General features: G+C 38.4%; 1 protein-coding gene across 3 annotated transcripts in view; it reads left to right on the top strand.

Annotated features, from left to right (window-relative positions):
• Positions 1-27293, top strand: part of CDKAL1 (CDK5 regulatory subunit associated protein 1 like 1) — a 774423-nt gene that overhangs the window by 253917 nt on the left and 493213 nt on the right. For all 3 annotated transcript variants that reach the window (XM_054018031.1, XM_054018029.1, XM_054018030.1), the window contains exon 9: positions 10207-10310. In XM_054018031.1, the coding sequence (XP_053874006.1) occupies positions 10207-10310 (104 nt within the window). The remainder of the gene's footprint in view (positions 1-10206; positions 10311-27293) is intronic.

Below are 27293 nucleotides of genomic sequence, written 5' to 3'. Positions count from 1 at the left end.
TCAGATGTAATTTTTAAATGTAACTCTAAATACATAAAAACTATGGTGTTCTTGTTTGTTTAAAAAAAAATAAAAAGGAAAAGAGAAAAAGAAGCAAACAAACCACAATTTCTCTTAGAATTGGCAATAATTGAGCTGGAATAGTTTCAGACTCGCCACAGACTTGAATGGTTAAAAGAGAAAATTAAAGTATAAAAAGCTGATAAGTAACTTGGAAGCAATTAGGCCATTCCGGTCACCAAGACATAGGCCACTTCAGGAGATGCACAGACAGAACTGCATGAATGTAAGGCAAAAGGCAGACTTTTTTTTAAAACGGAAAAAAGACATCTCAGTTGAGTCATCATTAGAGCAGGAAAATCGGAGAGAAAAGTGGAGTGGTTCAGGATGATCAGTTATTTAGTAGCCAACACTTTAGTTTCCTTTCCCTACATTATCCAAGTGCTTTTCACCATTGCTACTGATAGAGCTTAATCAATGGTAGCACTGGTGAGAAAGTTTTGGCAAAAAAACCTTGCATAGACAAAATAATTGGGAAGGGCTTCTTTTCAAGTGATAAATGTTGCATTTCTGTTTGTATTATGCAATTACTTTCACTATTATTTTACCCAGACAATTCAGGCCCATTTTCCCACAGACATTTTACAAATGCTTTTTTGGGAAATGTGTCTGATAACTATCTCAAAGTGTCTAAATTAAGCTTTCTAGTTTCAACACTGCTGAAATATAATCTCACCCCTCCCCCTCCCCGGATGTTTTGACCAGTGTTAAAACAATACCTTTTCCCCCAAGAATCAGAGTTTGATACCTGTTGTATGTTACAGAATGGACTGCAACCTAATGTTTCCTGTGAGATTTTATCACTCTAAAAGGTTCTGTCCCAAAAGCCATTCAGGAACTGAAAACAATAGCTCTTATCACAGGCTGTGGTCTACTTTTAACAGTTTTCTATATAGCTGGTTCAGTCGCTGTTAATTTTTGCTGATCTATGATGTACTAAGTGTATTGGCTTATATAAAAGTTTGACTGATTGTTTTGCCTTTGAATGTCCCTGCCATTTGCAAAGGATTGCTGAGGCTCTTTTTGTCTATTAAAATACTCTAATGCAGATCTGCCTCCTTTAGAAAGTGGTGAAATATACATTTTCTTAGTTTGCTTTATTTCCTTGAATACTGTTTTAGTTAAATGTACACATGAATTAAAAAACAAACCATTAGTTTAATTTTAAAACTTTTTGAGTTTAATCATTAATTATATACATAATTGTAGCTGGCTGTAAAGTCAACATTTAATTATATAAATACAGAAATATCACTTACTGATCTTCCTTAAACATCCTCCTCCAAAAGCTCTAAACATGCTTCAACTCTTACTATGTACTTTTGACCTGTTGTACAGCTCAAATTCATAATAAAATGTGTTCAAGGCAGTTTTATAAAGCTATGTATAGTTGAGCACTAAACATGTTTCAATTGCCTTAAAAAGGTAAATAATATAACCTCAGGATTTGCAGTGTTCCTTATGTATTCCTTATATACAGGGAACTATACTGAACACTGCACACTCTGAGGAAACATGGCATATTGAGGTTAGATAAGCTTTTAGTGGTCTGAGAGGCCGCATCTCTGCCTATTCACTTCTTGAGCAGTCATGTACAAGTGTTATGGTAGGAGTCACTAGACTTGAATGGCTGCTGGTAGATAGAACTCAGTATGGGAAAGAAGCGGTAGTCTTCACCTTGCTTTCCCGCATTCTTCCAATAGAGCTCAAATTTGTGAATCTTCAGGGTGCTCTGCAAAGCCTTTCCATTTACGAACGCCTATGCCTCGGGTGGTGGCTGGGCCAAATTCAGAAGCTGAACAATGGCTATATCTACGCTAGGGGGTTCTGCTAACACAGCTATCTTGGTCGGGCTGTTGGGATATTAGATGAAGTACATGAAGGAAAAAAAATACTGATTTTGGGCAATGAGTATGGAACAGTATCTAGCTAGAAAAAATGTGGTCACAGGTTAATTCATAATGTAGTCTCACTGCTTGTTGATATTTTAAGTGGCTATGTTTAACTCTTTTAAATACTCTTTTCCTGATTTTCAACAGTATATTGTAATGAATGTTATGGTGCTGTTTCCTTAAAAGCAGTTACTACATAGTTAACCAAGCTATTATAGCGCATAGCTGCTTTGCTTCTATATGGTTAACTCAGTGCACTTACATAGATCTTTTATATTCAAAGTGCTTTATAATCATTATTGGATTGTCTCGCAGCCTTTTGAGGTAGTTATAGATGATATACCTATTTTGCAATTAATGAATTCAATCAAAGAGGTTATGTGACTTGCCCAAGGCCAGAGTGTGACGCTTCTGTCTGAGTCATAGTTAAAAGATTGGAAGACCCTTTTACCTGGTCCCGGTTACTAGACCATGACTTTTTTCTTAATGGATGGTTGTATTTATTCTAATTTCCAAGTTGCTAAAATGTCCAGTGTCTCCCTTGGGAGCTCTATGACCATTTAGATAGAAGTGCAAAGAGCCATTATTATTCAGTTGCCACTGTGACACTTACAGTTCTGTGTGTGCCTGAATCACTCCCAACTTAAGTGTGGGAGTTGAGTTTCACACAAAATATTCACACATTTAAAATACAAATCGTATGATTATGAGCTGTCAAACCAATGAAACAACCACCCCCAAATAAAAAAAAGGAGAGTCACCTCATCATAGGTGAGATATGACCAAGTGGAAAAAGCTTGCCCTTCGGCTCTTCTGTAGAAGAAAGCTGTCTTTTCAAAAGTTCATCCTGCTCCCAGGTGATGGGCAAAGGATGGATTATCTACTCCAATAATAGTATCCTATAATTGCATTGCAATTTGAGAGAAATGTTTAAATCATAAGCATTCCACACTGTGTGGAATTTCTCTGAAACATGTTGAAGTTTCAGTATTATATAGTCCAGTGAGAGACTCTACTTGAGATAGTATGGTTTGTAAAATTGTTTTTTTTTTTTTTTCCAAAGAAGTTTCTGAAGTATTTTGGTTATTTACCTTAAATAGATATTTATATGATAGATCCTAATTTCAGAGAAGTCCTGTTTTTATCAGGTACATTTTCCCCACTTAAATAATTGTGGTGTTGGAACGTTAGTGTTAGGAATGCACTTTAAATGCAGAGTTAAAAAACAAAGTCATCTATAAAGAAAAAAGTCTTGCCTATTGTTTAGTGGATTGAAATAATCTGTTGGAAAATTGCAGAAAGTCAAGGGTGAGAGGACATTCATGTGTAAAATGAATGTGTGTGTTTGCACAAAGTGCTTACTTTGGTAGCCATTGAATCAATTTTAACTCAATTCACTAAAAATTAGAAAATTGTTGAAGTGCAATGCAGCATTTTATGGAGATGTAATTCTAGCAAATATACATAATGTTTAACCCTATTACTGCAATATTACTGTTATAAATGTTTAACCCTATTACTGTTATAAATGTTTTGAGTATGGGATTTCACTTCCCTATAAATTTGGCTACTAACGCTTGGCTTATATTTGTGGAACATCTGTAAGTTCTTCTATTGGTAGTTAGTAGCAGTTTTTCCCTATTTAGAATACCTATTACTAGTATTTCTACTCAAGTATAATGTGGTTAAAGGGAAAATCTCTTTTTTTTTTTTTAAGGTAACTTTGTTAATAAATTATATTTCATTCAAATTTTAACAAAAAAATTGGAAGGAGCTCAAGTCTTTCCCGGGAAGTATTAATATTATGTTTTGACACAAGTAAATGTACTTTCCTTTTTGGAAATCCGTTACTTTGTTAATGCAAAGTAATTCAGGGTTGGAATTGGTGATTCCTTCCAAGGAAGAGTTACAGTAGAAGTGGAAGGTAATGTTGGTAATTCAGTCAAAAGGATGACGCTTTTTGAGTCTGTACTGTAGTAGTATTCCATTGTGGTATCAAGGGAATAGTACTGAGACATAACGTAATCATTACAAATCCCATACCAGTAAGATAAGTATTAGCACTTGTGTTCTGACTAAATTCCAATTGAATAATTGCATTTTGCCTACCAAACATTTTTATATTACTTCCAAATGGTTAAGAGCTTCTTCATTTTTCTCTGTTGTTAATATTGGTTGGCACTACTAGACATGGTTGAAGTGCATTTTGTAATCTATAAGCAGTTTGTAAAATTTGAGGTCTTTGGTGATTCTTGGATTGAAAGGATATTTATTTATACTTTAAATATTTTATAGTGAAATCTTGGCTCCATAGAAATCAATGGCAAACCTACAATTAACTTCAGTGGAACCAGGATTTCAGCTTGAATGTGTCTGTTCTCAGGCCTGGTCTATAGTAAGAATTTATATTGGTATAGCTTTGTCACTCGGGTGCAAAAAATCCATGCTCCTGGGAAACGTAGCTATATTGACCTAACCCATAGTGTAGACCGTGCTAGGTTGCCTGTTGGGGAGGTGGATTACCTATGCCGATTGGAGAAGCCCTGCTGTCAGCATAGGTGTATCTACACTGAAGCACTACAGCAGTACTGAACAGCTGTATTGCTGTAGCGTTTTCAGTGTAAGCATACCACTATTCTCATCTACTGCAAAAACCCACAGATTGGAGTAGTCTTTATTCCTCTGCTGTCATAAGTGTTATTCCTAATTGGTCCTTCCTGTAAGAGATATCCTTTCATTTTCAGTATATTTTTCTGATAAATATTTAATTTTCAAAAAGGAAAAGTCTCCTTTTACAAAAATAGACCATTTAAGCACAAATTCACTTGAGTGGGGTAAAGTCTTATAGTCCCTATCTCTCCATTTCAAAATTGCAGGGACATGAACAAAGTGCCTTATTAACTTAAGCACATTTGAAAATAGGATGTAGACTCCTAAGTCACTTGATTTCACCCAAAGTAGATTTTTAATGCTTTTGCATTAAGCTAATTAATATTCATAATTTTACATCAATGTATTTAATATCTCTGTTACGTTTTATTTTTATTTATACACAGCAGCATTTAGAGCAGACTTCAAATATTTAAAGTAGATTTGCGATTCATAAACACACATGTCTCCTGTTGCTTCAGCATATCGTTTTTCAGTCCCATTCACTAGGTGTGTAGGGTCTGATAGTTTGCTCCAGAGTCATTTTTAAGGGAAGAGATTCACAAGTTGGTTCATTTGAGCAAGAAAGCAATTTTAGGTCCCTTGCCATTTTGCTGATGGGCTTCAGTTAATAAGATAAAGTGCTGGGGTGGCTTACTTGAAAGAAGCACTGATTTTTCTGTGATGCTTATGGTATGTTTTAAATTAACATGTTCAAGGACTGATTATTTTTGAATCTGTTAGTGTTTAGGCCAATTTCTTTCTTGTAAATATTTAACGGAAAATTGCATTTATTTCAATCATCTGCAGCTTGAAAAAATCATTTTAAAATTCACTTTTTGCCAAGTGAGAGCTAAGAAATATATTTCCAAATAGTATTTTAAATTATGGTGTGTAAATATTGGCCCTTTCTGTATTTCAGAGCGGAATTTTAAAAGTGTATCTCCTTTTGTTTTGCTATATAATTTGATTACCAAAAGAAAGGTACAGACTAGACTACATGAATGTCACCGAATGGTTCCGATAAAATGTGCGAAAAGTGGACTTTTATGACCTGATGTGCAGACAGCTAAAAAAATTGAAGTTAATTGCCCCACTATGCTATTCGTAGTTTTGTTTTATTTTCGAGTTTCGTACATTTGGTTATACTGGATTATCTGGAAGCTGCCATTCACTTTCTCACCCTTTTTATTGTTAATATCCAGAGTTACTTGTCCGGTTGCCTTTATGTTCAATTATTCCATTTGCATTTTACTTTGTTGCCTTGAGAGTTAAAAATGGAAATATCCTGGTTAATGTCATATTCAGAGCAATATATATATATATATATATATATATATAATATATATATTGTAAAGAAGCTGTGAAATTTTAGGAAGATACTGTAAAGTGAGAGAGACCTCATCTTTTATTACCAAAGTTGAGTCATAGTTTGGCATAGTCTACAAAAAGCTCAGTAGAGGTGCATGTGGCACCCCCCCCCCCCCACAGATACTTTAAAATTCACATCTGCTCCTTTAATAAAAAAAAAAAAAAAAAAAAAAAGTTTGGGCCTGAAGGTTCAACCGTAGAAGACCTTTTGTTTTCACAGAAGGTGATGAAATTGGCACTCTTTTCCTTTTTCAAAACAATAATCTATGAAATTTACATAATTTCAGTTCTTTGTATACTTACTTCTAGTTCCTGTTTTTTATGGGAAAGTTGGCATGTCTAAAAGTATTGTTCAGTGTAATTCCTGGGCATGTGAATAGCAACTAGGGATCCTCATACAGGAGTATGATTTGTCTCTCTAGTATCAGAAGTGGCCCTTCAGTGAGTTCTCACAGAGATCCAATGTTTTATTCCGGAGAGGTAATGGTAATCTTGATTAATATGATTAGAGGCAGGCAACTGAAGCTGCAGTTTATTTGAAAAGGGTGTGCAATGCAAATTAAGTTTTATTATAAATACTGTCTATTATCTTTGTAGCCACTTCATAGATCAGGTTGCACTTGATTTCCATTATTTAATTTTGCTTTCGCTCCCCCTCACTGTCACCTTAAATCCATAAGAAAGGAAATATTTGAAAAAATATTCTAACTTCAGCCAAAAACGGAAACAGAGGAGAGAGATGAAATTATACTTATTGCATTCACCTACTTTTGCTCTGTCACACAGGAACAAAGTTTGGTTGATAAAACTGATTTTAAAAGTTAAGATTTTAAATCGGAGTGCTACTATGGTTCTGCTTTGTCAAGCTTAAAATAGGATGTTGATTGATTACTGAAGACACAAGATTTCTAAACATCTCTTTCCTTTGTGAAGTTGGACCTCAAAATGAGTGCCAACTGTAGGGAATATCAGTTGAGAGAGAAGAATTTTTCCACCAAAATTGAAGTTAATCAGACTTTGTAAATTAAGGCAAATATTAAAAGTGGTGGTCACCATAGTTAAAACATTATTCTAGCTCTAACCTCTACCCCAACTTTGGCTTCAAGATGCAGACCTGTTAACATTTAAACGTAAATGTATTGGATTAATCTGTTTGATGTGAGGAAAGGGGATTCCTCCTGCACCCCCAACTCTCCTTCTCTTTCCTACAAACCACCTAAAATGGTCACTTATGGAGCTTAGGATGACTGCAGGAAGGATGTACACTGGTGGGTTGGAGAGCCCACAACATTTGGGGGGACATCAAAGGAGGTGGAAGCAGAGTGTGGGTAGCATTGAACCCCTTCTGCAGATGTTTAGCATGGGTATGGAATCTTTGGGCCTCCTTTATGCACTGTAACAAAGGAAAAAAGGACGGAAGCACAATATGATTTTTTGGTTTTGAACTTTGCTAGACATCTTTATGGTACCTAAACAACATTACTCTGCCCTTGTAGTAGTGCCCTGAGAAAATAACAAGCGAATGGAGTTTGAACTATTTGTTATGGAAAGATATAATCTTACCAGTGATCATAAAAACTGGTATATTAATAATCATATAGTAGTTGCTTCTTTAAACACTGCATTTGTTGCTGTTAGTATTAATCAGAAATAATCTTTTAGGATCAATGAGGGAAGGAAGGGTCATATCCCTGCACTACCAACTTCCTACAGTAGTGGGCAACTGGGGGAAACCTAGATCCTTCATGTTATCTTATTCTTTGTAAATGTCAGGTAAGCATCTAAACTTCTGGAGATTTAACTAACTCTTTTGACATTTGCCCATTTTTGAGCTTACAGAGAGCTCTTTGTCAGGTGTGGGAAATGTACTCAAGTGTCAATACAAGGTGGAACAGATTGTTTAGTATAAGTAGATAACACATATTTCAAGGGACCATTCAAGATGAAATGTCCAGTTAACTCCCCTCCAGTCATTGGGGGAGGGAGAGAAAACAAAAAAGCTGGGGGGGGGGGGGGAGTTAGTGAGTTACAGATTGTTGCAATAAGCCATAAATTCAGTGTCCATGATGTTTAGTATGTAGCAAAGTTATTAATTTAAGCTCCCGAGCTCGTCTTTTGAGGGTGTTAGAGACCTCTCAGTCATCCCCCTCAAAGGAAACCTGCACAACACCTTCAAAAGAAGAGCATGGGAGTTTAAATTCAAGAATTTAAAAAAATACTAGATCTGTCCCAAATCCTTCTGAGCCCTGATCATCAAGTTGACCTCCTTACAAACTCCCAAATCATTTTCACTGAGATAAAAAAGTCATGTCTGGTGTTTGCTCCCTGACTGCCAAGATGTATACCAGGGCCACAGCTGGTTCCAGAGCATGACCCTCCTTCTCTGCCACCTCAGGATTGCCTTGCCACTGAGACCCAGCTGTAAACCTCCAGAAGACCTGGCAGCCTAATGTGCTTGATTTTCATTACTTTGCTTGCAGATGCATGCCACTCCTCACCTGACCTGTTTGCTTGGTACTGAAACTGGGGACATAGTAAAATTAGCTATTCAGAATGCCAGACTCTGATTTTCCATCTGGGATCCCATAAAAGTCCTGTATGCAATTTGAATGGCATCATTCAATTGTTTGAATTCCCTGTGTCCCTAGTCCTAGTTGGGCTGCAGTTATTGGTCCCCCAATTGTGAATAAGTGGAAACCAAAGATGTGCAGGTAGCCATGATATTGTTAGGTCCTTTTTTAAAACTGCCACTGGCAACTAGTTTCCCAGCCATGGGGTTGCAGACATCCTGACAGATGGCAACACAGTTTATGTGCCCAAGTGATAAATGCAATCATGTAGTTGTTTGATGTGTTTCTTTATCTTTATTTGAATGCTTCAGAAAACTCTTCTGGGCCCTACTATATTTCATTAGTTATTGTTTAAAATGATTTCTATATATTCATACTACACTCTTTCTGGCATCCAAATGCTTTATAATATCGAAGTAGTAGTTTTGTGTTTGTGATAATGAACATTATTTATTTTTAACCAACAACAAGAGTAACGTCTTTCTTTCTTTCTTGATATTTCTGCCTACTAAATGGGAAATAAGTCAACTTTAAAAAAAGCTGCTGTTAACTTTCTGCCTTACTATGTTCATGGCACTGCCAAGACTAATCCCAGAAAAGCTTGCAGTGAGCATTTTATGATCCTCCTATCCTTGCTGCAATGAACTAATCTGGCTTTAATATATTGTCAGATAAATTAGACACACTGAAGTTCTTGGAGTTTCTTATGGGTGTTTTTCTTAATACTTCACATCTCCCAATTGGTCATCAAACTCTCTTCTCATGTAATGATTCTGCCCTCACTATTTCATACATTAATATTGTTAAGCCAAATAAGACACAGGAGAGGGGAAAATGTACTGTATTTTTCAAGATTTCTAAAGTGTGCAAAATGGTTTTAAGACAATGATAAGAATCTGTCACATTAAATTCTTTTCTAAATTTTATGAAGGCTTAAATGAGTATTTGAATATCTTAAGAGATAACAGAGTTGTAATTCTGCCTGTGGAACTCATGTTTAATTTCTAGACTAAAAGGCTGGAAATTTGTGGCTTAGTCCTTAGATTCTCATGAATTTCTGTTTTTTATGGTAACACTGAAGTCTGAGTAAGTCTACTCTTGGATTTTTGTCTAAAATTGCTCACCCCTTGCTATTACCAGCAACAGTGGGAGTACCAATGTATACAGGTCTGCACAAGACAGTGCTTAAAAGCCAGAAGCAGCAGGTGCTGGGCCTAGCACTTGCATCATCCCTGCCATCACAGGAGATGACCCTGGAGGTAGCAATGGTGGGAAATATAGCCACAAATTCAAACTGTAAAAAGGGCTTTCATGTGAAAATCTCTTGAGCCTGTTACTTTTTAGAAAGACCTTGATTCCTGATCTGCAGTCCTTGCACAAAATTTCCACTGGCTGTAGGGTGTAACCATTTGGTTTTTAAAGTCTGAGTAAACTACTTTGATTATCCCTTTAAAATAGGGAAGAAGAATAAAGAACAAAACCGGTTTATATGGCATATTTACTGGTGTGAAAATGTTTTTTTTTTAATTAAGCTAGTAGTATTTCTGCATTTCTACATATAAAAGTTGTATTTTGCATATTTTTGTTTTGCTACAATTCTGTGTATTAAAGTATTGGGAAGAGTATTTTTGACAGTAAACTAATGTATTTTAAACTTTAAATAGGTGTCTCAATGCATGTACCTATTGCAAAACCAAACATGCCAGAGGAGACCTAGCAAGTTATCCAATTGAAGAACTAGTGGACAGAGCCAAACAGTCTTTCCAAGGTAAGGTTATTTCAGTTATCTAAATCAGCTTTAAGATTACAAGATCTTACTCCCACAGGTAATTTCCTTTTTATAAGAGAGACCTGGTAGTAGGTTAATGTATTATTTGTATTACAAATATGTTGTAAGTGTGCTTGCTAGTGCCCGCTGTATTTAATTCCTTCATTCATTACATTATGCACCAGTACTTTCAGGAGTTAGTATTTCCACAGAAATATTTCATTGGTCTTAATCTTGTTTATACAAAGGTCTATCTCAAGGTTTATTGATGATGATTTGAATTTTTTCCCCCCCCCTTCTTAAAAATAGGAGGGGAAAATGTTTTCTGATTTCAGATCCTTTTATGTGACGCACAATAAAAATTGCTTGTGTTTTAAAAACTAATTTTAGCGGCTCTTAATCCTTCACTTTATGTATTGTAAAGTAGTAAGAAGAACAATTATTTTGCATAGAATGTATGCTTACAGTAAAAGCAAATTTCATTAAAACCTCATTAGAGTTCTTATGATGCTGTGTTTTTAGGATGCGTCACTGTTCTAAAAATGGGTCCTTTGGAGTTCCTCTAAGATGTTTAGGAGTACTTGTGGCACCTTAGAGACTAACAAATTTATTAGAGCATAAGCTTTCGTGGACTACAGCCCACTTCTTCGGATGCATATAGAATGGAACATATATTGAGGAGCTATATATACACACATACAGAGAGCATAAACAGGTGGGAGTTGTCTTACCAACTCTGAGAGGCCAATTAATTAAGAGAAAAAAAACTTTTGAAGTGATAATCAAGCTAGCCCAGTACAGTCAGTTTGATAATAAGTGTGAGAATACTTACAAGGGGAGATAGAGTCAATGTTTGTAATAGCTCAGCCATGTTACTCTGAAATCTAAGATGTTTGTCAGTGCTGCTGGATTTAGGATTCATTTTGGATCCACAGTATCTCTTACTAGGAGCTATTATATGCTTAAAATCTAAATGGAAAAATTGTAATGACTCTTTTGATTTATTATTGGATGTGTGATTGTTTAATTGGGATGGCTACTAATAAGCTGCCATTTCCTATGTTTTTATCCACTCATAGCTCATACACTTGCTTGGGAAGCATTACAATCCTCATAGTAGAATGCTAATGTTTACAGTTTGTCCCTTGATAGATCTCTAATTTTACCCTTCCTTCAAATAAATACAAATACAGCTATTGTGCCAACTTCATCCCTTGTGTAAACTCACTAAAGTAAATGGCACTGTTCCATGGATTAATTTGCCCACTATGATAAAGTAGCACAAATATTCTAATTTAAACCCAGGGAAATGAAATTGAATGGCTTCTCTCTACATCCTTAAGTCTTCTTGTTGTATCTAGATGTAGATAGATATGGTGTGTGTTATCTCATTTCTTTTTAGGCACCTGCAGTGTCTATGAACAAGAAGTATGGGTTATTCTTTACTTAACTATGAACGTTCTTGTTTCTGTGAGTTAAAGTTGGAGCTTCGATATTATTTGAATATGATTATTTTAATATGACTAATATGAAAACATAAATGGATGCTACATAAGTAATAAGGCCACCGAACTTAAGCAAGTTCTATGTCCATCCTTATTTAGGGAACCATTTAAGCACAAATCTTCATAGATTGATAGATTCATAGATTATAGGACTGGAAGGGACCTTGAGAGGTCATCGAGTCCAGTCCCCTGCCCGCATGGCAGGACCAAATACTGTCTAGACCATCCCTGATAGACATTTATCTAACCTACTCTTAAATATCTCCAGAGACGGAGATTCCACAACCTCCCTAGGCAATTTGTTCCAGTGTTTAACCACCCTGACAGTTAGGAACTTTTTCCTAATGTCCAACCTAGACCTCCCTTGCTGCAGTTTAAACCCATTGTTTCTGGTTCTATCCTTAGAGGCTAAGGTGAACAAGTTCTCTCCCTCCTCCTTATGACACCCTTTTAGATACCTGAAAACTGCTATCATGTCCCCTCTCAGTCTTCTCTTTTCCAAACTAAACAAACCCAGTTCTTTCAGCCTTCCTTCATAGGTCATGTTCTCAAGACCTTTAATCATTCTTGTTGCTCTTCTTTGGACCCTTTCCAATTTCTCCACATCTTTTTTAAAATGCGGCGCCCAGAACTGGACACAATACTCCAGCTGAGGCCTAACCAGAGCAGAGTAGAGCGGAAGAATGACTTCTCGTGTCTTGCTCACAACACACCTGTTAATGCATCCCAGAATCATGTTTGCTTTTTTTGCAACAGCATCACACTGTTGACTCATATTTAGCTTGTGGTCCACTATAACCCCTAGATCCCTTTCTGCCGTACTCCTTCCTAGACAGTCTTTTCCCATTCTGTATCTGTGAAATTGATTTTTCCTTCCTAAGTGGAGCACTTTGCATTTGTCTTTGTTAAACTTCATCCTGTTTAACTCAGACCATTTCTCCAATTTGTCCAGATCATTTTGAATTATGACCCTGTCCTCCAAAGTAGTTGCAATCCCTCCCAGTTTGGTATCATCCGCAAACTTAATAAGCGTACTTTCTATGCCAATATCTAAGTCGTTGATGAAGATATTGAACAGAGCCGGTCCCAAAACAGACCCCTGCGGTACCCCACTCGTTACGGGTTCAATGGGACTTAACCTCCCTTTGTGAATAGGAATGCTTACAATCAGTGCCTAAGTTTACAAGTTTTTATTTCAACATGCACATTATACTCCTGGGGGAATTTTGTGGCACTGCGCATGAACAGAATTTATGTCCCCCGCAGATTTCTTTTCTTCCCCGCAGAAAAATGACTTTCTGATGGGGAAGCAAAAGGCAGCCACAAGAGCAGTCATGCGATCCTCCCCAGCAGTATGTTTTGGGTGCCCAGGGCAGCCAGCAGAGAGAGAAATTACTGTGGGGTGGGGGGCAGGACTGGGAAAGACCCGGCTGGGGAAAACGGGACTTCCTCTTCCTCTGCATGGCATCCAGGGCCAGGTCAGACCCACCCCCAGATTTCTCCCCCAGCTGCAGGAAGCTCCGCAAACTCCCCTTGCCTCTGCTTCCTGCACCCATCACTCCTCAGCTGCAGGGGGAAGGATTCCTGTACAGGGAGCTTCTCCCCCATCCGCCCAATCCCCCTCAACCCAGACCTTCCCACTGAGCCTCACTCCCTGCACTCAGAACCCACCCCCACGATGAGCCCCACTCCCTCTACACCTGGACCACCCCGACGAGCCACCCAGATCTCCACTGCACTGAGCCCCACTCCCCCAGTATCTGAACCCCCCACTGAGCCCCCCACACCCGTTCCCCTCTGCCAAGCTCTATCCTCCTCCTCACACACAGACCTCTCCTGTTGAGCCCCAGCCACCTTCACATGGACCCCCCTGCAGAGTCCCATTACCATTGAACCCAGAACCCCCCAACATACCCCTGTGCAACCAGATCTCCCCCGTACCTGGATTCTCCACTGAGCTGCCTGCACCCAGGTTGCCCCACACAGAACCCTCTCAACCCACATCTGGATCCCCCCACACTTGAATCCTGCCTAGCTGAGCCTGCTTGCCCACACCTGGTGTACCTGGCACGGAGGGGCAGGGCCCTGGGGTGTTTTGGAGGCAGGTCTGGTCCTTGCGCTGTGTCACATTTGGGTGCAGACTCACCACTGAATCTGTGTCCTGGGGGCGAGGGGAGTTGCACAGTGATCTGCCACCTCTGTGCAGCCAGTGGCTTGTGCTCCCCAATGCAATTCTGGAGCCCTCACCTGAAAAAAAATCATTGTGAAGTAAAGTGATGGCACATCAAGCTCACTTGCCTGTGGAACCCCTGTAGAGTCTGCATTCATACAATGGTGTTGCGTTAGCTAACGTAATGCAGATACCATCACAGGATATTGCAAGAGTTAAGTTCAGTTGCTATTTTTATCTCTTTACTGCTAGTTGGTGGAATAAATCATGCAGCATCAAGTGTAGCTCATTACATTAAAAGAGAGAATTACTTGTAACACTGTCGTCAATCTTATGTCTATCACTCACTATATATTCTCACACACCTAACTCATATGTATTAAAAACAGTCTTTTCAAGGGGTGGAGACCTTATCCCCAGTTCTAAGTATGTGTTTGTGGAGGTTACAAGTTTTCAGCGACAATGAACTATGAAATTGAAGTTCTGGATAATGTGCTTTAATCTTGATAAATAATTTAGATGATACAGGAACAGCATTATTTGACATGCTTTTCATCAATTTATATGCAATAAACCATTTAAATTTGAATGACATTTATTATTATTATTTTTGTTTTTCTTTCATATGGCATAATTTTGCCCAATACTTTATAATTGTTTGCTTTTTCCATTACATGTCTTCTTCCATAAAAAACATCTTCAGTCAAGAATTCTGTCTCTTACTTTGCTTCCAAAAATGCATGAGATGTTGTGACATTTGAGTGTTAACATTTCACTTGTTAAAATTGATTGTATGCTAAACCCACAGATTATCCAGTTCTTTGTATGTATAATAGTTATCAGAGATTTTCATATATCTACTTCGTTGTAATACTTTTAGATGACCTTACTTTGACTGTAAATCATTTACTGTCTAAAAAATAATTAGGAGACTTTCTATATTGGATCAAGATGATTCTTCTGGCCTGATTCAGGGTATTCTTTCTGGGTTTTAATTTCCAGGATCTGTATTTGTCTAAGAAGGGTAGTGAAATTTCTCCTTTTTAAAAGTATTTTGATAGTTATTCTCTCTATTTGCATCTGATTTTCAAATTTTCATATTTGTGGTTGAATTACTGGGCTTCCATTCAGACATATTCCTCAGTTTCCAAACTGCACTTAACATCAGCAGAGGAAGAATTTCCTTTGTCAGCTGTCCTGTTTGATTTTGATTCAGCTTAAAATATATTTGTGCAGTATGCATAGCTGTTCTTTATTTTGATAGTTTAACAGCAGTTCTCATTACTTCTCTGCCTTGAGTTACAAAAAAGAAATCGCACACTAAAACAAAAGGATTCACTAGACTTCAAAAAGATTTCTACTTTTTTTTTATTTGATTTTTCTACTTAGTATCATATCAGAGAAAAGAAGACAGCCAAACAGGAGAGAAATAAAACTTAATTACTCATCTCCCTCCGCTGACATTGTTACAGACCCAACTTGTATTGTTTAAAATTTAATTTCAAGCTGGTAAAACTAATTTCAACATTGTTGTCTTTGGGGATCACATCAAATGACTGCTGGAGACCTAAACTTCCATTGGGGTGTGCGGTAGTTGAATGAGATGAAACAGTGATTTATTGACTAAACAGTTCTTTGAGTTTCACAGAAGAAACGTTCCCATCATAGTTTATAAATAACTCTTTGCAAACCTGGATTTTATTTTGTTGTTGGTGAATCTTTTGCTAAATATATCTGTAAATGTAGCGCACAGACAGAATAGCTAACTCACAGAACTTTTATGTAACTACTCGTAGATCTCAGATTTCCCCCCCCCCCCCCAAAATGAAAGTACATGATCTGATGGTGACAGTGTGGAATCATAAAAATGTTCACCTACTAAGGACGCAAAAATTCCAGAGGCTCAGGCTTCATCTCTGAAGTTTGGTTGTGAAGTGACCATTTGTTAAATGAGAGTTACAGAATTGTTCCTTAGTAGTTATACCCAGATGAGGCACCCTGTTCTAGAGCAGTCCAGAATGTCCCACTGAATAGCAGAAAACCACCCACATGAGCTACCTTCCTTAGTAAGTGGAAGTGTTCCTTTATCTGGGAAGCTAGCCACAGTGTGTCTCCTATGCAGTCTACAATTCTAAAGATTTTGGACTACCTTTTACATCTCAAAAGTGTCAAGTCCAGCAGTCAGTTCCATTAAGGTGCACCTGGCTGCAATGTCAGAGATTAACCCCTGTATTGATGGAAGGATTGTTTTCTCTAATCCTATAACAGCCAGGTTCCTAAAAGGTCTCAATAGACTGTTCTGTCCTTGGGACTTGAATTTAGTTCTGTCAGCAGTTATTGGCCCTCAAATTGAACCCTCAACCTCTTTCTCTCAGTTACACCTCTCAGTGAAGGTGGCCACCTTAGTAGCCATCACATCTGGAAGGAAGGGGGGTGGGGTTATGTGTCCTGAGAATGGATCCTCCATAGTCTATAGTCTACAGTGACAAGGTGCAGTTCAGACCACATCCTTAGGTTTTTTTACAAAATAGTATCAGATTTCCACCCCATTCAGTCAATATACCTACCATGTTTTCCCAAAGCGCATGGTCACAAGGATTAACTCTTTATTTTGTTCTACACTTTAGATATGCACCAAGGCCCTAGCCTTTCACCTGTGTAGAACAAAGCCTTATTGGGTTTCTTCTCAGCTTTTTGTATCATATGCGGAATGAATGAGAAGTCATCCTGTTCCAGCATAATGGCTCTCCAAATAGATGATCAGCTGCATTGTTATATACCATAATGCTAACAGTATCACACCCTCTGAGAAGTTGTCAGCACACTCAAGTATGGTGCATTTTAACTTTACTGCATTTGTGGGAAACACCACTATCTTCAACATCTGCAGAGCAGCAACAAGGTCATTGTTTCATATGTTTGCTAGGCACTATGCATTTACTACAGCTTCAAGAGAAGACACAAGCATGGGGAAAATTCTCTTTCTGAAGAGAATGCTAGGCCAGGCCCTACAACATAATGGAAATATGCAATCGCTCAAAGAACAAGAAATGTTTACTTGCCTTCTCGTAACTGTTGTTCTTCAAGATGTTGCATATCTCTGATACATGACCCAACCTCCTTCCCCAATGCATCTGAGCTTATCTACAGTCCAGTACAAAGGAACTGAAAAATGGGTGGAGCTTGGAGCACAAGGGAGATGAGGGCGCAGGTGAGGCCACTCCTATTGTTATTGCAAGGGAAAACTCTCTGGCACCAGTGCATGAGCCGCACACACATCTGCACGGCCTATATAACACATCTTGAAGAACAACAGTTACAAGAAAGTGAATAGCTGTTTCTTATTTCCAGTTTGAATTTCTGTAGCTTCAATGTCCAGCCATTGGATCTCATTGTGCCTTTAATCTAGCAAACAAAGTATTCGCCACTATCTTCTCATGTGGGCACTCACTGACCATGGTCAAGTTTACCTTTTACGTTTGTCTTGGATAAATTACATAAGCTAAGCTTCTTTTGTGTCTCATGATAAAGCAGGATTTCAAGACCTCAAAATCATTCTTGTTGCTCTTTTCTGAACCTTTTCCAATTTTTCAACATTGTTTTTGAAGTGTGAACACTGGAACTGGGGGGAGGGATAGCTCAGTGGTTTAAGCATTGGCCTGCTAAACCCAGGGTTGTAAGTTTAATCCTTGAGGGGGCCATTTAGGGATCTGGGGCAAAAATCTGTAAGAGGATTGGTCCTGCTTTGACCTCCTGAGGTCCCTTCCAACCCTGATTCTATGAACTGGAAAGGGGTACTGGAACAATTTGTATGGTGGGGGGGCCATTGAACCAAATTTTAAGCCTTGTATATGATGGAAACCACTTCAAGTTTACAGGGTGCTGCAGCACCCTTCTCCCCCCCCCCTGCACCCTTAGTTTTTGTACCTATGGAACTGAATGCAGTGTTCCAATAATGATCTCACTAATTCCTAATACAGAGGTAATGCCACTTGCCTACTTCTACTCAATATTCCCATTTATATATCCCTGTCTCATGCTATCAACTATCCACATAGCTGTTTCATTTCTAGCTCTGCTCAGAAAAAAGTTGCAAGATTTTTTTTTATAACAGTCAAACTATTTTTAAACATAAACACCTTTAGACAGAAACCAGCACAGAAAAATTCAGCTGAAAGGGTGAAATTCCAGAAAGTTATGAAGAGCTAGAAATGGGGTTATAATGTAATATTGTGTATATATAGTCACATTAATCACACAACATTGATTGGCTGCCCTATTAGATCTTGATCCCTCATTCCTAGGTAAAATTCCTGCTGAAGTAAATGAGTTTCACCCAAGCAAGGCTTGTGGGACCAGGTCATAGAGTCAATTGGTACAATTAAGGATAGCCTAACAGATTATAGATTATATAAATTGTATTTACATTATGGCATTATTAGATCTCCACATATTGCTCAGCAACATGTCAAGTCTAAGATGTGAATGAATCAGCCTGGATTTTGCAAGAACATTATACCTCATGCATGCTTGTAAAATGGGATACTCTCCCTACAAAGGCAACAATTCAGAGACATTGTTATTAATCTGTGTTATGACAATGCCTGGAGGGTTCTAATAGTTAACCACGATACCATTATGGTAGATGCTGTATGCACACTGTGATGGGGTGGACTAGGCCCAAAGGCCCTCTGCTGGAGGCCTCAGGGTTCTACCACACCCATCCCAAGAATGGAGCAGTGGAGAGGTCCTTCAAGTGGCCTACAGTGGTTGCGAGGAAGGGCTGCTGGAATGGCCAATCAGAGGCCAGGCAGGTTTGATAAAAGGAGCTGTAGAACAGAGCAGTAGTTAGTTGCTGCTTGGAGCTGCAGAAAAGAAGACTGCGTGCCTGGCTGGAAGAGCAGCAGGGCCACGGACAGCTCAGTATGGGCAGGGACCAGGGGAGCAAGAGGCTTGGCTGCTAGGACTGAGCCAAAAATAGTTTGCTAGCAGGGACCGGGAGAGCAATGAAGAAGCTCCTGGCTGGCTATGGGGACTGAGTAAGGACTGAGCCCAGGGTGGGCCACAGGAAGATAGTGTCTCCAGGAAGGAAGCCCAGGAGATAGTGCCCCATACCAGGGCCAGGACTACTTACTGAAAGAATGGAGAGACACCCAACCAGAGGGGGGGCACTTGCAAGAGATGGGTGCTGACCCTGTTGCACACACTAATGAAAAGACTGCTCTGGCCTGGAAGTGCTTACAGTCTAAGCATATGATGGCAGAAATTATATAAGGGAGAATAAGGTAACACTGTAAACACCAGGCCAGAATACCCACTGCCTAGCTATTGTCTGTATCTCAACAGAGGTGAATTTTAGGAGAGATTTGAAGGAGTTTTGAGGAGTCTAGGTTATATACCTACAAATCTAAAATCCAGGTTTCCCTGAGGTTTGATCCACCTCCCATTGAAGTCAGTGGGAACAGAAACAGACCCGTAATTGGGATAGTCAAAGTCTAGAGATGCACTGTTGTGGATTTTATAATGTGAACTTCTCTTCTGTAGAGATTGTTCTAATAGGGTTGAGTGCGGTTACATTGTCTGGATGTTTTAGATTGTGGTTCATGTTATGGTTGTGCATTCCAAAATATAAATTCATTTAATAACTATAATGTGAAATAAAATTCATATACCCTGAAAATCCGGACTTTTTTCAGTATGGGGTGCTAACTTTCTTCAAATTATTGTCACAACCAATATGCTTTGTTCAAAAGACAGCTAGCCAGATAAGTTACTGTTTGCTAAGCAGAACCTCTCTTAGCAAAAGCAGATTAGTCTTCATCTCAGTCAAACCTGTTCAGTAATGGTGCCTTTGTGTAAAGTGTCATTTGGTGAAGCATTACTGTATATGTGTGGATACAGTGCACTATTACGGAAAGAAAATTACAAAAATGGATATGAGCCCTTGTTTTGCAGGCTTGATCTAAAACTCCTGCAGACAAGTCTCCATTAATCTTTTAACATTGGCGGTTTAAGGGACCAGATAGGTCTGCTTGACGAAAGCTTTTTTTTTTTTTTGGCATTTTCCCCCTTCCTCCCAAAGCAAGCTGTGGTCAGATTTGTTCTTTGTAATTCAACAGTCTTCTGTAGCATAGCCAGGAATAGAATACAGTTTTCCTAAGTCCCAGTCAAATGGCTTACATGAAGAAAGACATCCTTTCTCTTGCAACGTTTTGCTTCATTCACAATACATGCTGTATGTTCACTGAATGAGGCATAGGTCCTATAGAAGACATAATATGTGATCATGCAATGTACATAAGGGGCATGGCTGGTCCAGATAAAATATATCTATATATCCTGCCCATCACTTGCAAAATGTAAGACGACAGGCCAAACTGGGATTCTACAGTTTCCCAAGAAATTTGCCACAATGCAACAGCATTTTAATTAGCTTAAAAAAAAAAATCTATGTTCAAATGAATCTTGTAAAGCTTCCAAAACACTGCAGGGTCACTCCTCAAGCTGAGGGAATGCAAAAAGAGCAAACAACATGTAAATACTAAATTTGAGCATTTCAAGTATTTTTTTTTTCAAAGTAAAAGCAAGACATCTAAAGTTTCCAAAACAGCTGTGATAACATGTTCCTAGTTGCCTTTGTTTTTTTATATTTCAGCTTGTCTGTATTTACAGCAGGTCAGCAAGTCATCTGAAACTATCTAAAAGTAATTTGTGACTGCTTGATATGAAAAATAAATAAAAAGCGTAAGCCAATTATGTAACCTTTATTAGTATTTTTCATCGTTATTCACTGAGTCAAGTTTTAGTCCACTATGCAATGAAGTAGCGTTAGCTATGAAAAATGGAATTTATAATGCAAGTGGCAGATAACCCTTACCAGCAGCACTGCTATAAGGCTCAGTTATAATTATGGGCTGCGAGATGTGTTAACAGATATTTTTCAATTGCAGAATAACTTGCATGGGTCTATGCAATCTGTTGTTATACAGAAATCTTCAGATTAACTTTCTTGAAATAAACCTACTCATAAAAATGAGCTTTCCTTATTTAATCTATATTTTAATAAAATTGTGAGGAAAGCTTTTTGGACTGTACTGCCTCATCCCTGCAAAAGCTGAAGCCAATGGAACAAACATTTCTGCTAAGACTTTTTTTTATTTTTTTTTAATTACATGTCTGTATATTGCCTAGCAAAATGTAACTTTGATCCATGATTGGGGCACCTAGATGCTGTCATAATAAAAATAATGAAAGCAAAATTGTAGTTCATATACAAGTCCCCTGGAAGACATTTATTTAGAAGGCAAGACCATCACACAAAGATCCTCTGGTAAAGGAGAGTCTGTGTTTATAATAAGAGGGAAATGAGGTGTTTTAGCAGAGGTATGATGGAAGCATCTTTCGAACACCTATCCAGAGTGTGCTTCTCTCCAGCTAGCGCTATTAAATTCCTTATTTACAAGAGTATTTACACTAACTCAAGTTTACTTTAAAATAGTGAAAATGAATTAGGCACAATTTTGCTTTTAGATGTAAATGTGGGAGAAAAGATTATTAATAATAATCAGGTTTATTATTATGCCACGTACAGGGGCCAAAGTTCGGGACCCTATTGTGCTATGTACTATACAGAATAGTAGACGGTCTGTATGTTTGTTTATAATCTCTCTATTGTACATACAAAAGAAGCAAGTTTCATGCAGTTTTTGCCTATCTACCTTGTAAACATTTGACACATTATATTTCTTCTGAAGTATGAAAAGTTTTAAGTCAGTTTGACCTTCACTTGGATTGTAGCAACTTGAAAATATAATTCACTGTGTAATTAGATTTATTAAGAAAAGAGGGGAAACATTTGGCACTGTGTAAAGTTAGCAACAAATCAAATAAAGATTTTTAATACTTTCTATTAGAATGTTTGGCTGGCTTTTGAGTGTTCCCCGAATAGCAGTTCAGAAGCCGAACTTTGCTTTAAAATTGTTTGAAATGCTCTTGTTTGTTTTGTGGTAGAGTATTGTGAATATACTCCTTGCCATGGATATTCAGTGGAGCAGAGGCTGAGAAGAGTTGTTTCACATTTCACTTGTTTGTTGCATATATTTTGCTTAGTTTGCGTTATTTAAACTAGTGTCATACACAAAGTTGAGAGATGCCACAACCAGTGGTTGAAGCCTTTACCAGGCACATTAACCTTGGTTTGTATGCCTTAATTTGAACTATTTCTTCTCAACTGGGGTTTCTTCTGGGAAAAAGAATTCTTATGAAAACAAGAGTTTTGTTTTATGTGGGTTTTGTTAGCCTTAGGGACGCTTAAGTTTTTCCACAATTCCCAGGCTGCTGTAAAGCCTTTTTATTTTTTCGAAGCTCTGTTGTTTCTTTTGTTTTTTTCCTACCATAACTGCAGTTTTTATAACATCTTGAAATGAACAGTTTTCAAAACATTCTGAGACAGGTACTATCACTAGCAACACTGGTTTTGAAATAAATATAGCGTTTCCTATATCCCGTATTCTACATTTAGACCTTTTCATCTTTCAGTGAAAATACCACTAAGCATCTGGTAACAAATCTCATTTATAAGACAGTTAAAATAACCAGAAAGACTAAGTAAGTTATGGAATCAGGTGTGCTCGGTTACATTCTTCACCTCCTGAGTGTACTGCAGGTCATGATTAATATATACTAAACTGATTTATGTGTCTGGTTGTTTATATGCATTGTCTCATCTCTTGATATCAGGATCTGGTGACACCTCATCTTCCTTGAAAGCTGGTAGTCTCCCTGTTGCTGGTTGGGTAGTTTAGCCCTCTAGGTATACCAAAAATACCACACAGTTGAAATGCCTACCCCAAAGCCAAGTCTTCCCATGCACCCTTCAGCTCTTCTTCCTTTGCTATAGGGGAGTTGAGGGAAATGCTTCTTTTTTATGGTCCAGGGGTTTTCACCTGTTCCAGGATCCCCCAACATACAAGTTCACACAGCACCCTTCCAGGTTTCCCTTTGCCAGCTCTCCATGTGACTTTTTCTGACATCTGCCACTTCTGCCTCTGCCCCTGCTCCTTCCAACAGTGGGGAAACCATGGGTAGCTTTTGCTCCTTCCTTCCACAAGAGGAAAAGAGAAAGACCCCTGTCCACTTTACCAGCATTCCTTCCTGTCCTTGTCTCCAATTCTCAGGTGCCCCTCTGGCGTATAAGTCCCTGAATGTATCTTGCTTTGGACTGAAATCCATAATTGGCTATGCGAGACCTGGGTCTTTTTTCAGCCAGCACATTGTGTTTGTATTTATTCATATACAACAGGACTCCCCAACGTGGTGCCCGCGGGCGCCATGGCATCTAAATGCACCCACGTACTGGCCGGCGGATGAGCATCTGCCAAAATGCCGCCGACAAGCAGTGTCATCCAGAGGCATCGCCCTATAAATGCCACCGAAAATCAGCAGCATTTCGGCAGCGATGCCTCTGGATGATGCTGCTTGTCGGCGGCATTTTGGTGGCGACGCCTATTGACGTTGCTGCTTGTCAGCGGCATTTCGGCGGATGCTCGTCTGCCGCCACGGTCCTCCGTGATTGGGGACCATTGAAATACTATATATATGTATATATTCCTCTCACTTGCTGTAAATCAAGCACTTACCAATATTCTTGATAGAAGGGGTTAGTGTCTTATTACCACATCTCATAGAGATGGCTTATTCACAAGGCATCATAGGTTGATTTTTTGCGAAGTTGATGCTGCTTTTAGCATGTTGCAATGTGATTTGACTTAGCATGGCATTTTTCTTTTGTTGATGTACATGTGATGGCTTTGAGGCTCTAGCAGCTTTCTTGCCTTTATCAGCTGCTTGTGTAATGTGTAGGGCCCTACAAAATTCACAGTCCATTTCAGTCAATTTCACGGTCATAGGATTTTAAAAATTGTAAATTTCATGATTTTGGCTATTTAAATTTGAAATTTCACAGTGTTGTAATTATAGGGTTCCTGACACAAAAAGGAGTTGTGTGTGTGTGTGTGTGTATGTGTGTGTGTTGCAAAGTTATTGTGTGTGTGTGTGTGGGGGTGCGGTACTGCTACTCTTACTTCTGCACTGCTGCTGGCAGCAGCACTGCCTTCATAGCTGGGCAGCTGGAAAGTGGCAGCTGCTGGCCGGAAGCCCAGCTCTGAAGGCAGAGCAGTCATCAGCAGTAGCACAGATGTAAAGATGGCATGGTATGGTATTGCCACCCTTACTTCTGCGCTGCTGTCTGCAGAGCTGGGTCTTCAGTCAGCAGCTTGCCCAGCTCTGAAGGCAGCAGTGCAGAAGTAAGGGTGGCGCCTGGTATATTGCCACCCTTTCTTCTGCACTGCTGCTGGCGGGGCACTGCTTCCAGAGCTCGGCACTGGCCAACAGCTGTCGCTCTCCAGCCACTCAATTCTGAAGGCAGCACAGAAGTAAGGGTGGCAGTAAGGGGTACCGTGACCCCCCTAAAATAACCTTGTAACCCCTCTGCAACTCTCTTTTGGGTCAGGACCCCCAATTTGAAAAATGCTGGTCTCCCCCGTGAAATCTGTATAGTATATGGAAAAAGCACACAAAGACCAGATTTCATAGTCTGTGATGCATTTTTCATGGCCGTGAATTTGGTAGAACCCTTGTAATGTGGCATAGTTCTTTTAAATGTTTGATTGTTTCAGACTAGGGGCCCAATCTTGCCAAATACACGTATGTTTAAATGTTTGCAAGATCAGGGTCTAAATGTTTATTACCTGGACAGTTTGATATAAAAAGAGGAGGCCTTATCTTGCACTCCATACTCAGGAAAACCTTCAGCCTAAGTCACTGAGCGTTGAATGGGTAAAAACTACGTGGTCAGGCCATGGTGCCAAGTTTTATGTAGTAGGAAATTCAGAAATTAAACTGCATGTGTCTGATGGGGGAAATAAATTAGCATGTTTTGTCCCAGAGTTTTGATGAATTGCTGTCCTGTTTAGTATTAATTTTTCCCTTATTGCAGTATTTCCTGTTGCAGTAAGACCAGCAGGAGTCTGTACAGATTAAATAACCGCATTTGTGCAATGAGTCTCAGACATAATGCTAAAATGATGTTGACTGATTTTGAATTAATAAATCAGAGATGGATATGAGAAAGTTATGTAAGCCAGTACCTTGTTACTCTTGCATTATCAACAAAGATGGACAGTTCAGTCAATAGCATGTCTTTAAAAAACAAACTGAAATAGCAGTAATATTGTATGGAGCCATTACCACACTCTACAGGGCAAGGAGTCTGTGCGGTTTTGCTGATCATAAAACACTTTCACATGCAAAAGAGCCCACTGCTAAAAGCTGATCATTGTAATAAAATATTATGACGCTGCAGGCTCATCAAAGCTTTAATTAAGATGTACTTACAAGCTCTGTGGCTTCTCCTCCCAAATTCCAGCAAAAGAATCTTTTAGAAGAACCTAATACGTTCCTGTTACTCATAGTACAAGTTTTCCAGAACTGAAGAAGTCTGAATCCAGACAAATATTATTTTTTCAAAATCAGGTTATTTGTGAAAATGGATACATAGTAATGATGTTGAATATGGCAGAAACATTAGTTTTGCTACATCTACCCATTCGAATAGGACCTAGTTACTTGAAGCTCCTGATGCACATGCTAGGGTGGTATGATTGCTTAAATTGAAGCTTTTTTAACTGCTATATATTTGTATTAAATTAATTGAACACTTTAATTTGAAATGTAGTTTATAAATCAGATCCTAAAAGACCGAATACATATCTGGGTCCAATGTGCTCAAAAATTGGCCCAAAAGAGTTCATCTGCAAGCTGTCTGCTTTTAATTTATGTTAATTGTATTTGTGACCTAGTCTTGGTTTGCTTTTCATTTACAGACCCAGTGCCCCAAAGAAAAAAAATAGACCCACTTTTGTTCCTAGTTTATTTGCAAACCAGGTCAGACGCCCTTGATTAGCTCTCAGCTGGAGCATAATTTGAATCTTGACAGATTGAACCTAAACAGCAGGCTTTCTCCAGCTTAGCCAAAAGATTGGGAGGAGGGGAATAAAAGCTAATTCCAGTTCACAAGCAGTACAACAGTGCTGAATAAATGTGCAACTGTTAATGAATAGCTATTTCAAATATTTACAGAAGGCAAAAGAAAAGAAGATTGGCATCCTAGGCAGCTGTTCCGGTGAAAAGCTATTAAAAATAAACATGATAAATGATGTTCAAGTGCTAATATATCTGTCAAATATCAGATACACTCAAAAGAGAAAACTGTTTAGGCTCCCTCAGGTATCTGTCAGGTATGCTATTCTGGATTGGAATATTTTTTTCTCAGTTTCACAAACCTGAGATTTAGCAGATCACAAAGGAGGTTCAAATAGAAATATCCCAACTATGTTGTATGCAAATGGCTAGAATATTTTGGACTTCCTGCTGTATATTTTGAATCAGCTATACTGTCATAAATGTCATTTTAAAGCATTTTGGATGAAATATTGGTTTAATTTTTTGCATGATGTTATTTGAATAAATATGCCCACATTAAAATAGAAAATGTTTTGAGGGCAACCAGAGATTGTGTTAGATATAGAATTAACTTCCCCACTCATGAAAGAAAAAAAGCCAGTCACAGATGAAAATATTGCCATCAGACTCCAGTAAATTTGAAAATGAAAGTTAAAGAAATCCTAACATTGACATTTTATTGGTGCCAGATAAGTGATAATGTAATATGTAATTTTTTTATCGTTTCCTCTTAAATTCTTTAAGCTATTCAAAAATGAAGTGTGTGCTAATTTCATTATTAAAGAAAGGTAAAATTGAACACATTTATTTGATTAACATGCATAAACCCATTTAACTATTTAAATAAAGAGAGTCTAGAAACATCCTCCGACGTTTTTAGCCAAACTTCCAGTTCTACTTCTTGTCAAATTGCAGTGTGGAAAAGGAGGAAGTATTGACTGGAAGAGGACTAGAAAAGAACAATAGCAATGTAGCTTCATGATACAGCCAAAAGAGTAGGTGGAATGTATATTGGTGCCCCAACAGGGACTGGGACTACCATTTGAAAGGGGTGTACACATTGGTATGTTAGATCATTGGCTGCTCCTGGGTGCTATGGATAAGGGGTTTTTTGTTTTGTTTTTGTTTTTAATCTGCAGCTGAAGTATAGCAGACCCTCGCTAGAACGCGCATCTTTATAGCATGAATTCGGTTATAGCGCGGGACTGCGCATGGATCCCACATTTAATTACCTTCATTGGAATCCCGTTCTAGCAGTGGTCCGGTGTATGCTACCTTTTCTCACCT

The sequence above is a fragment of the Malaclemys terrapin genome, chromosome 2 (genome assembly GCF_027887155.1).
Source record: "Malaclemys terrapin pileata isolate rMalTer1 chromosome 2, rMalTer1.hap1, whole genome shotgun sequence".
Taxonomy (NCBI): domain Eukaryota; kingdom Metazoa; phylum Chordata; order Testudines; family Emydidae; genus Malaclemys; species Malaclemys terrapin.
The sequence above is the reverse complement of the archived record's forward strand: the minus strand, read 5'-3'. Positions and strand labels throughout refer to the sequence as shown.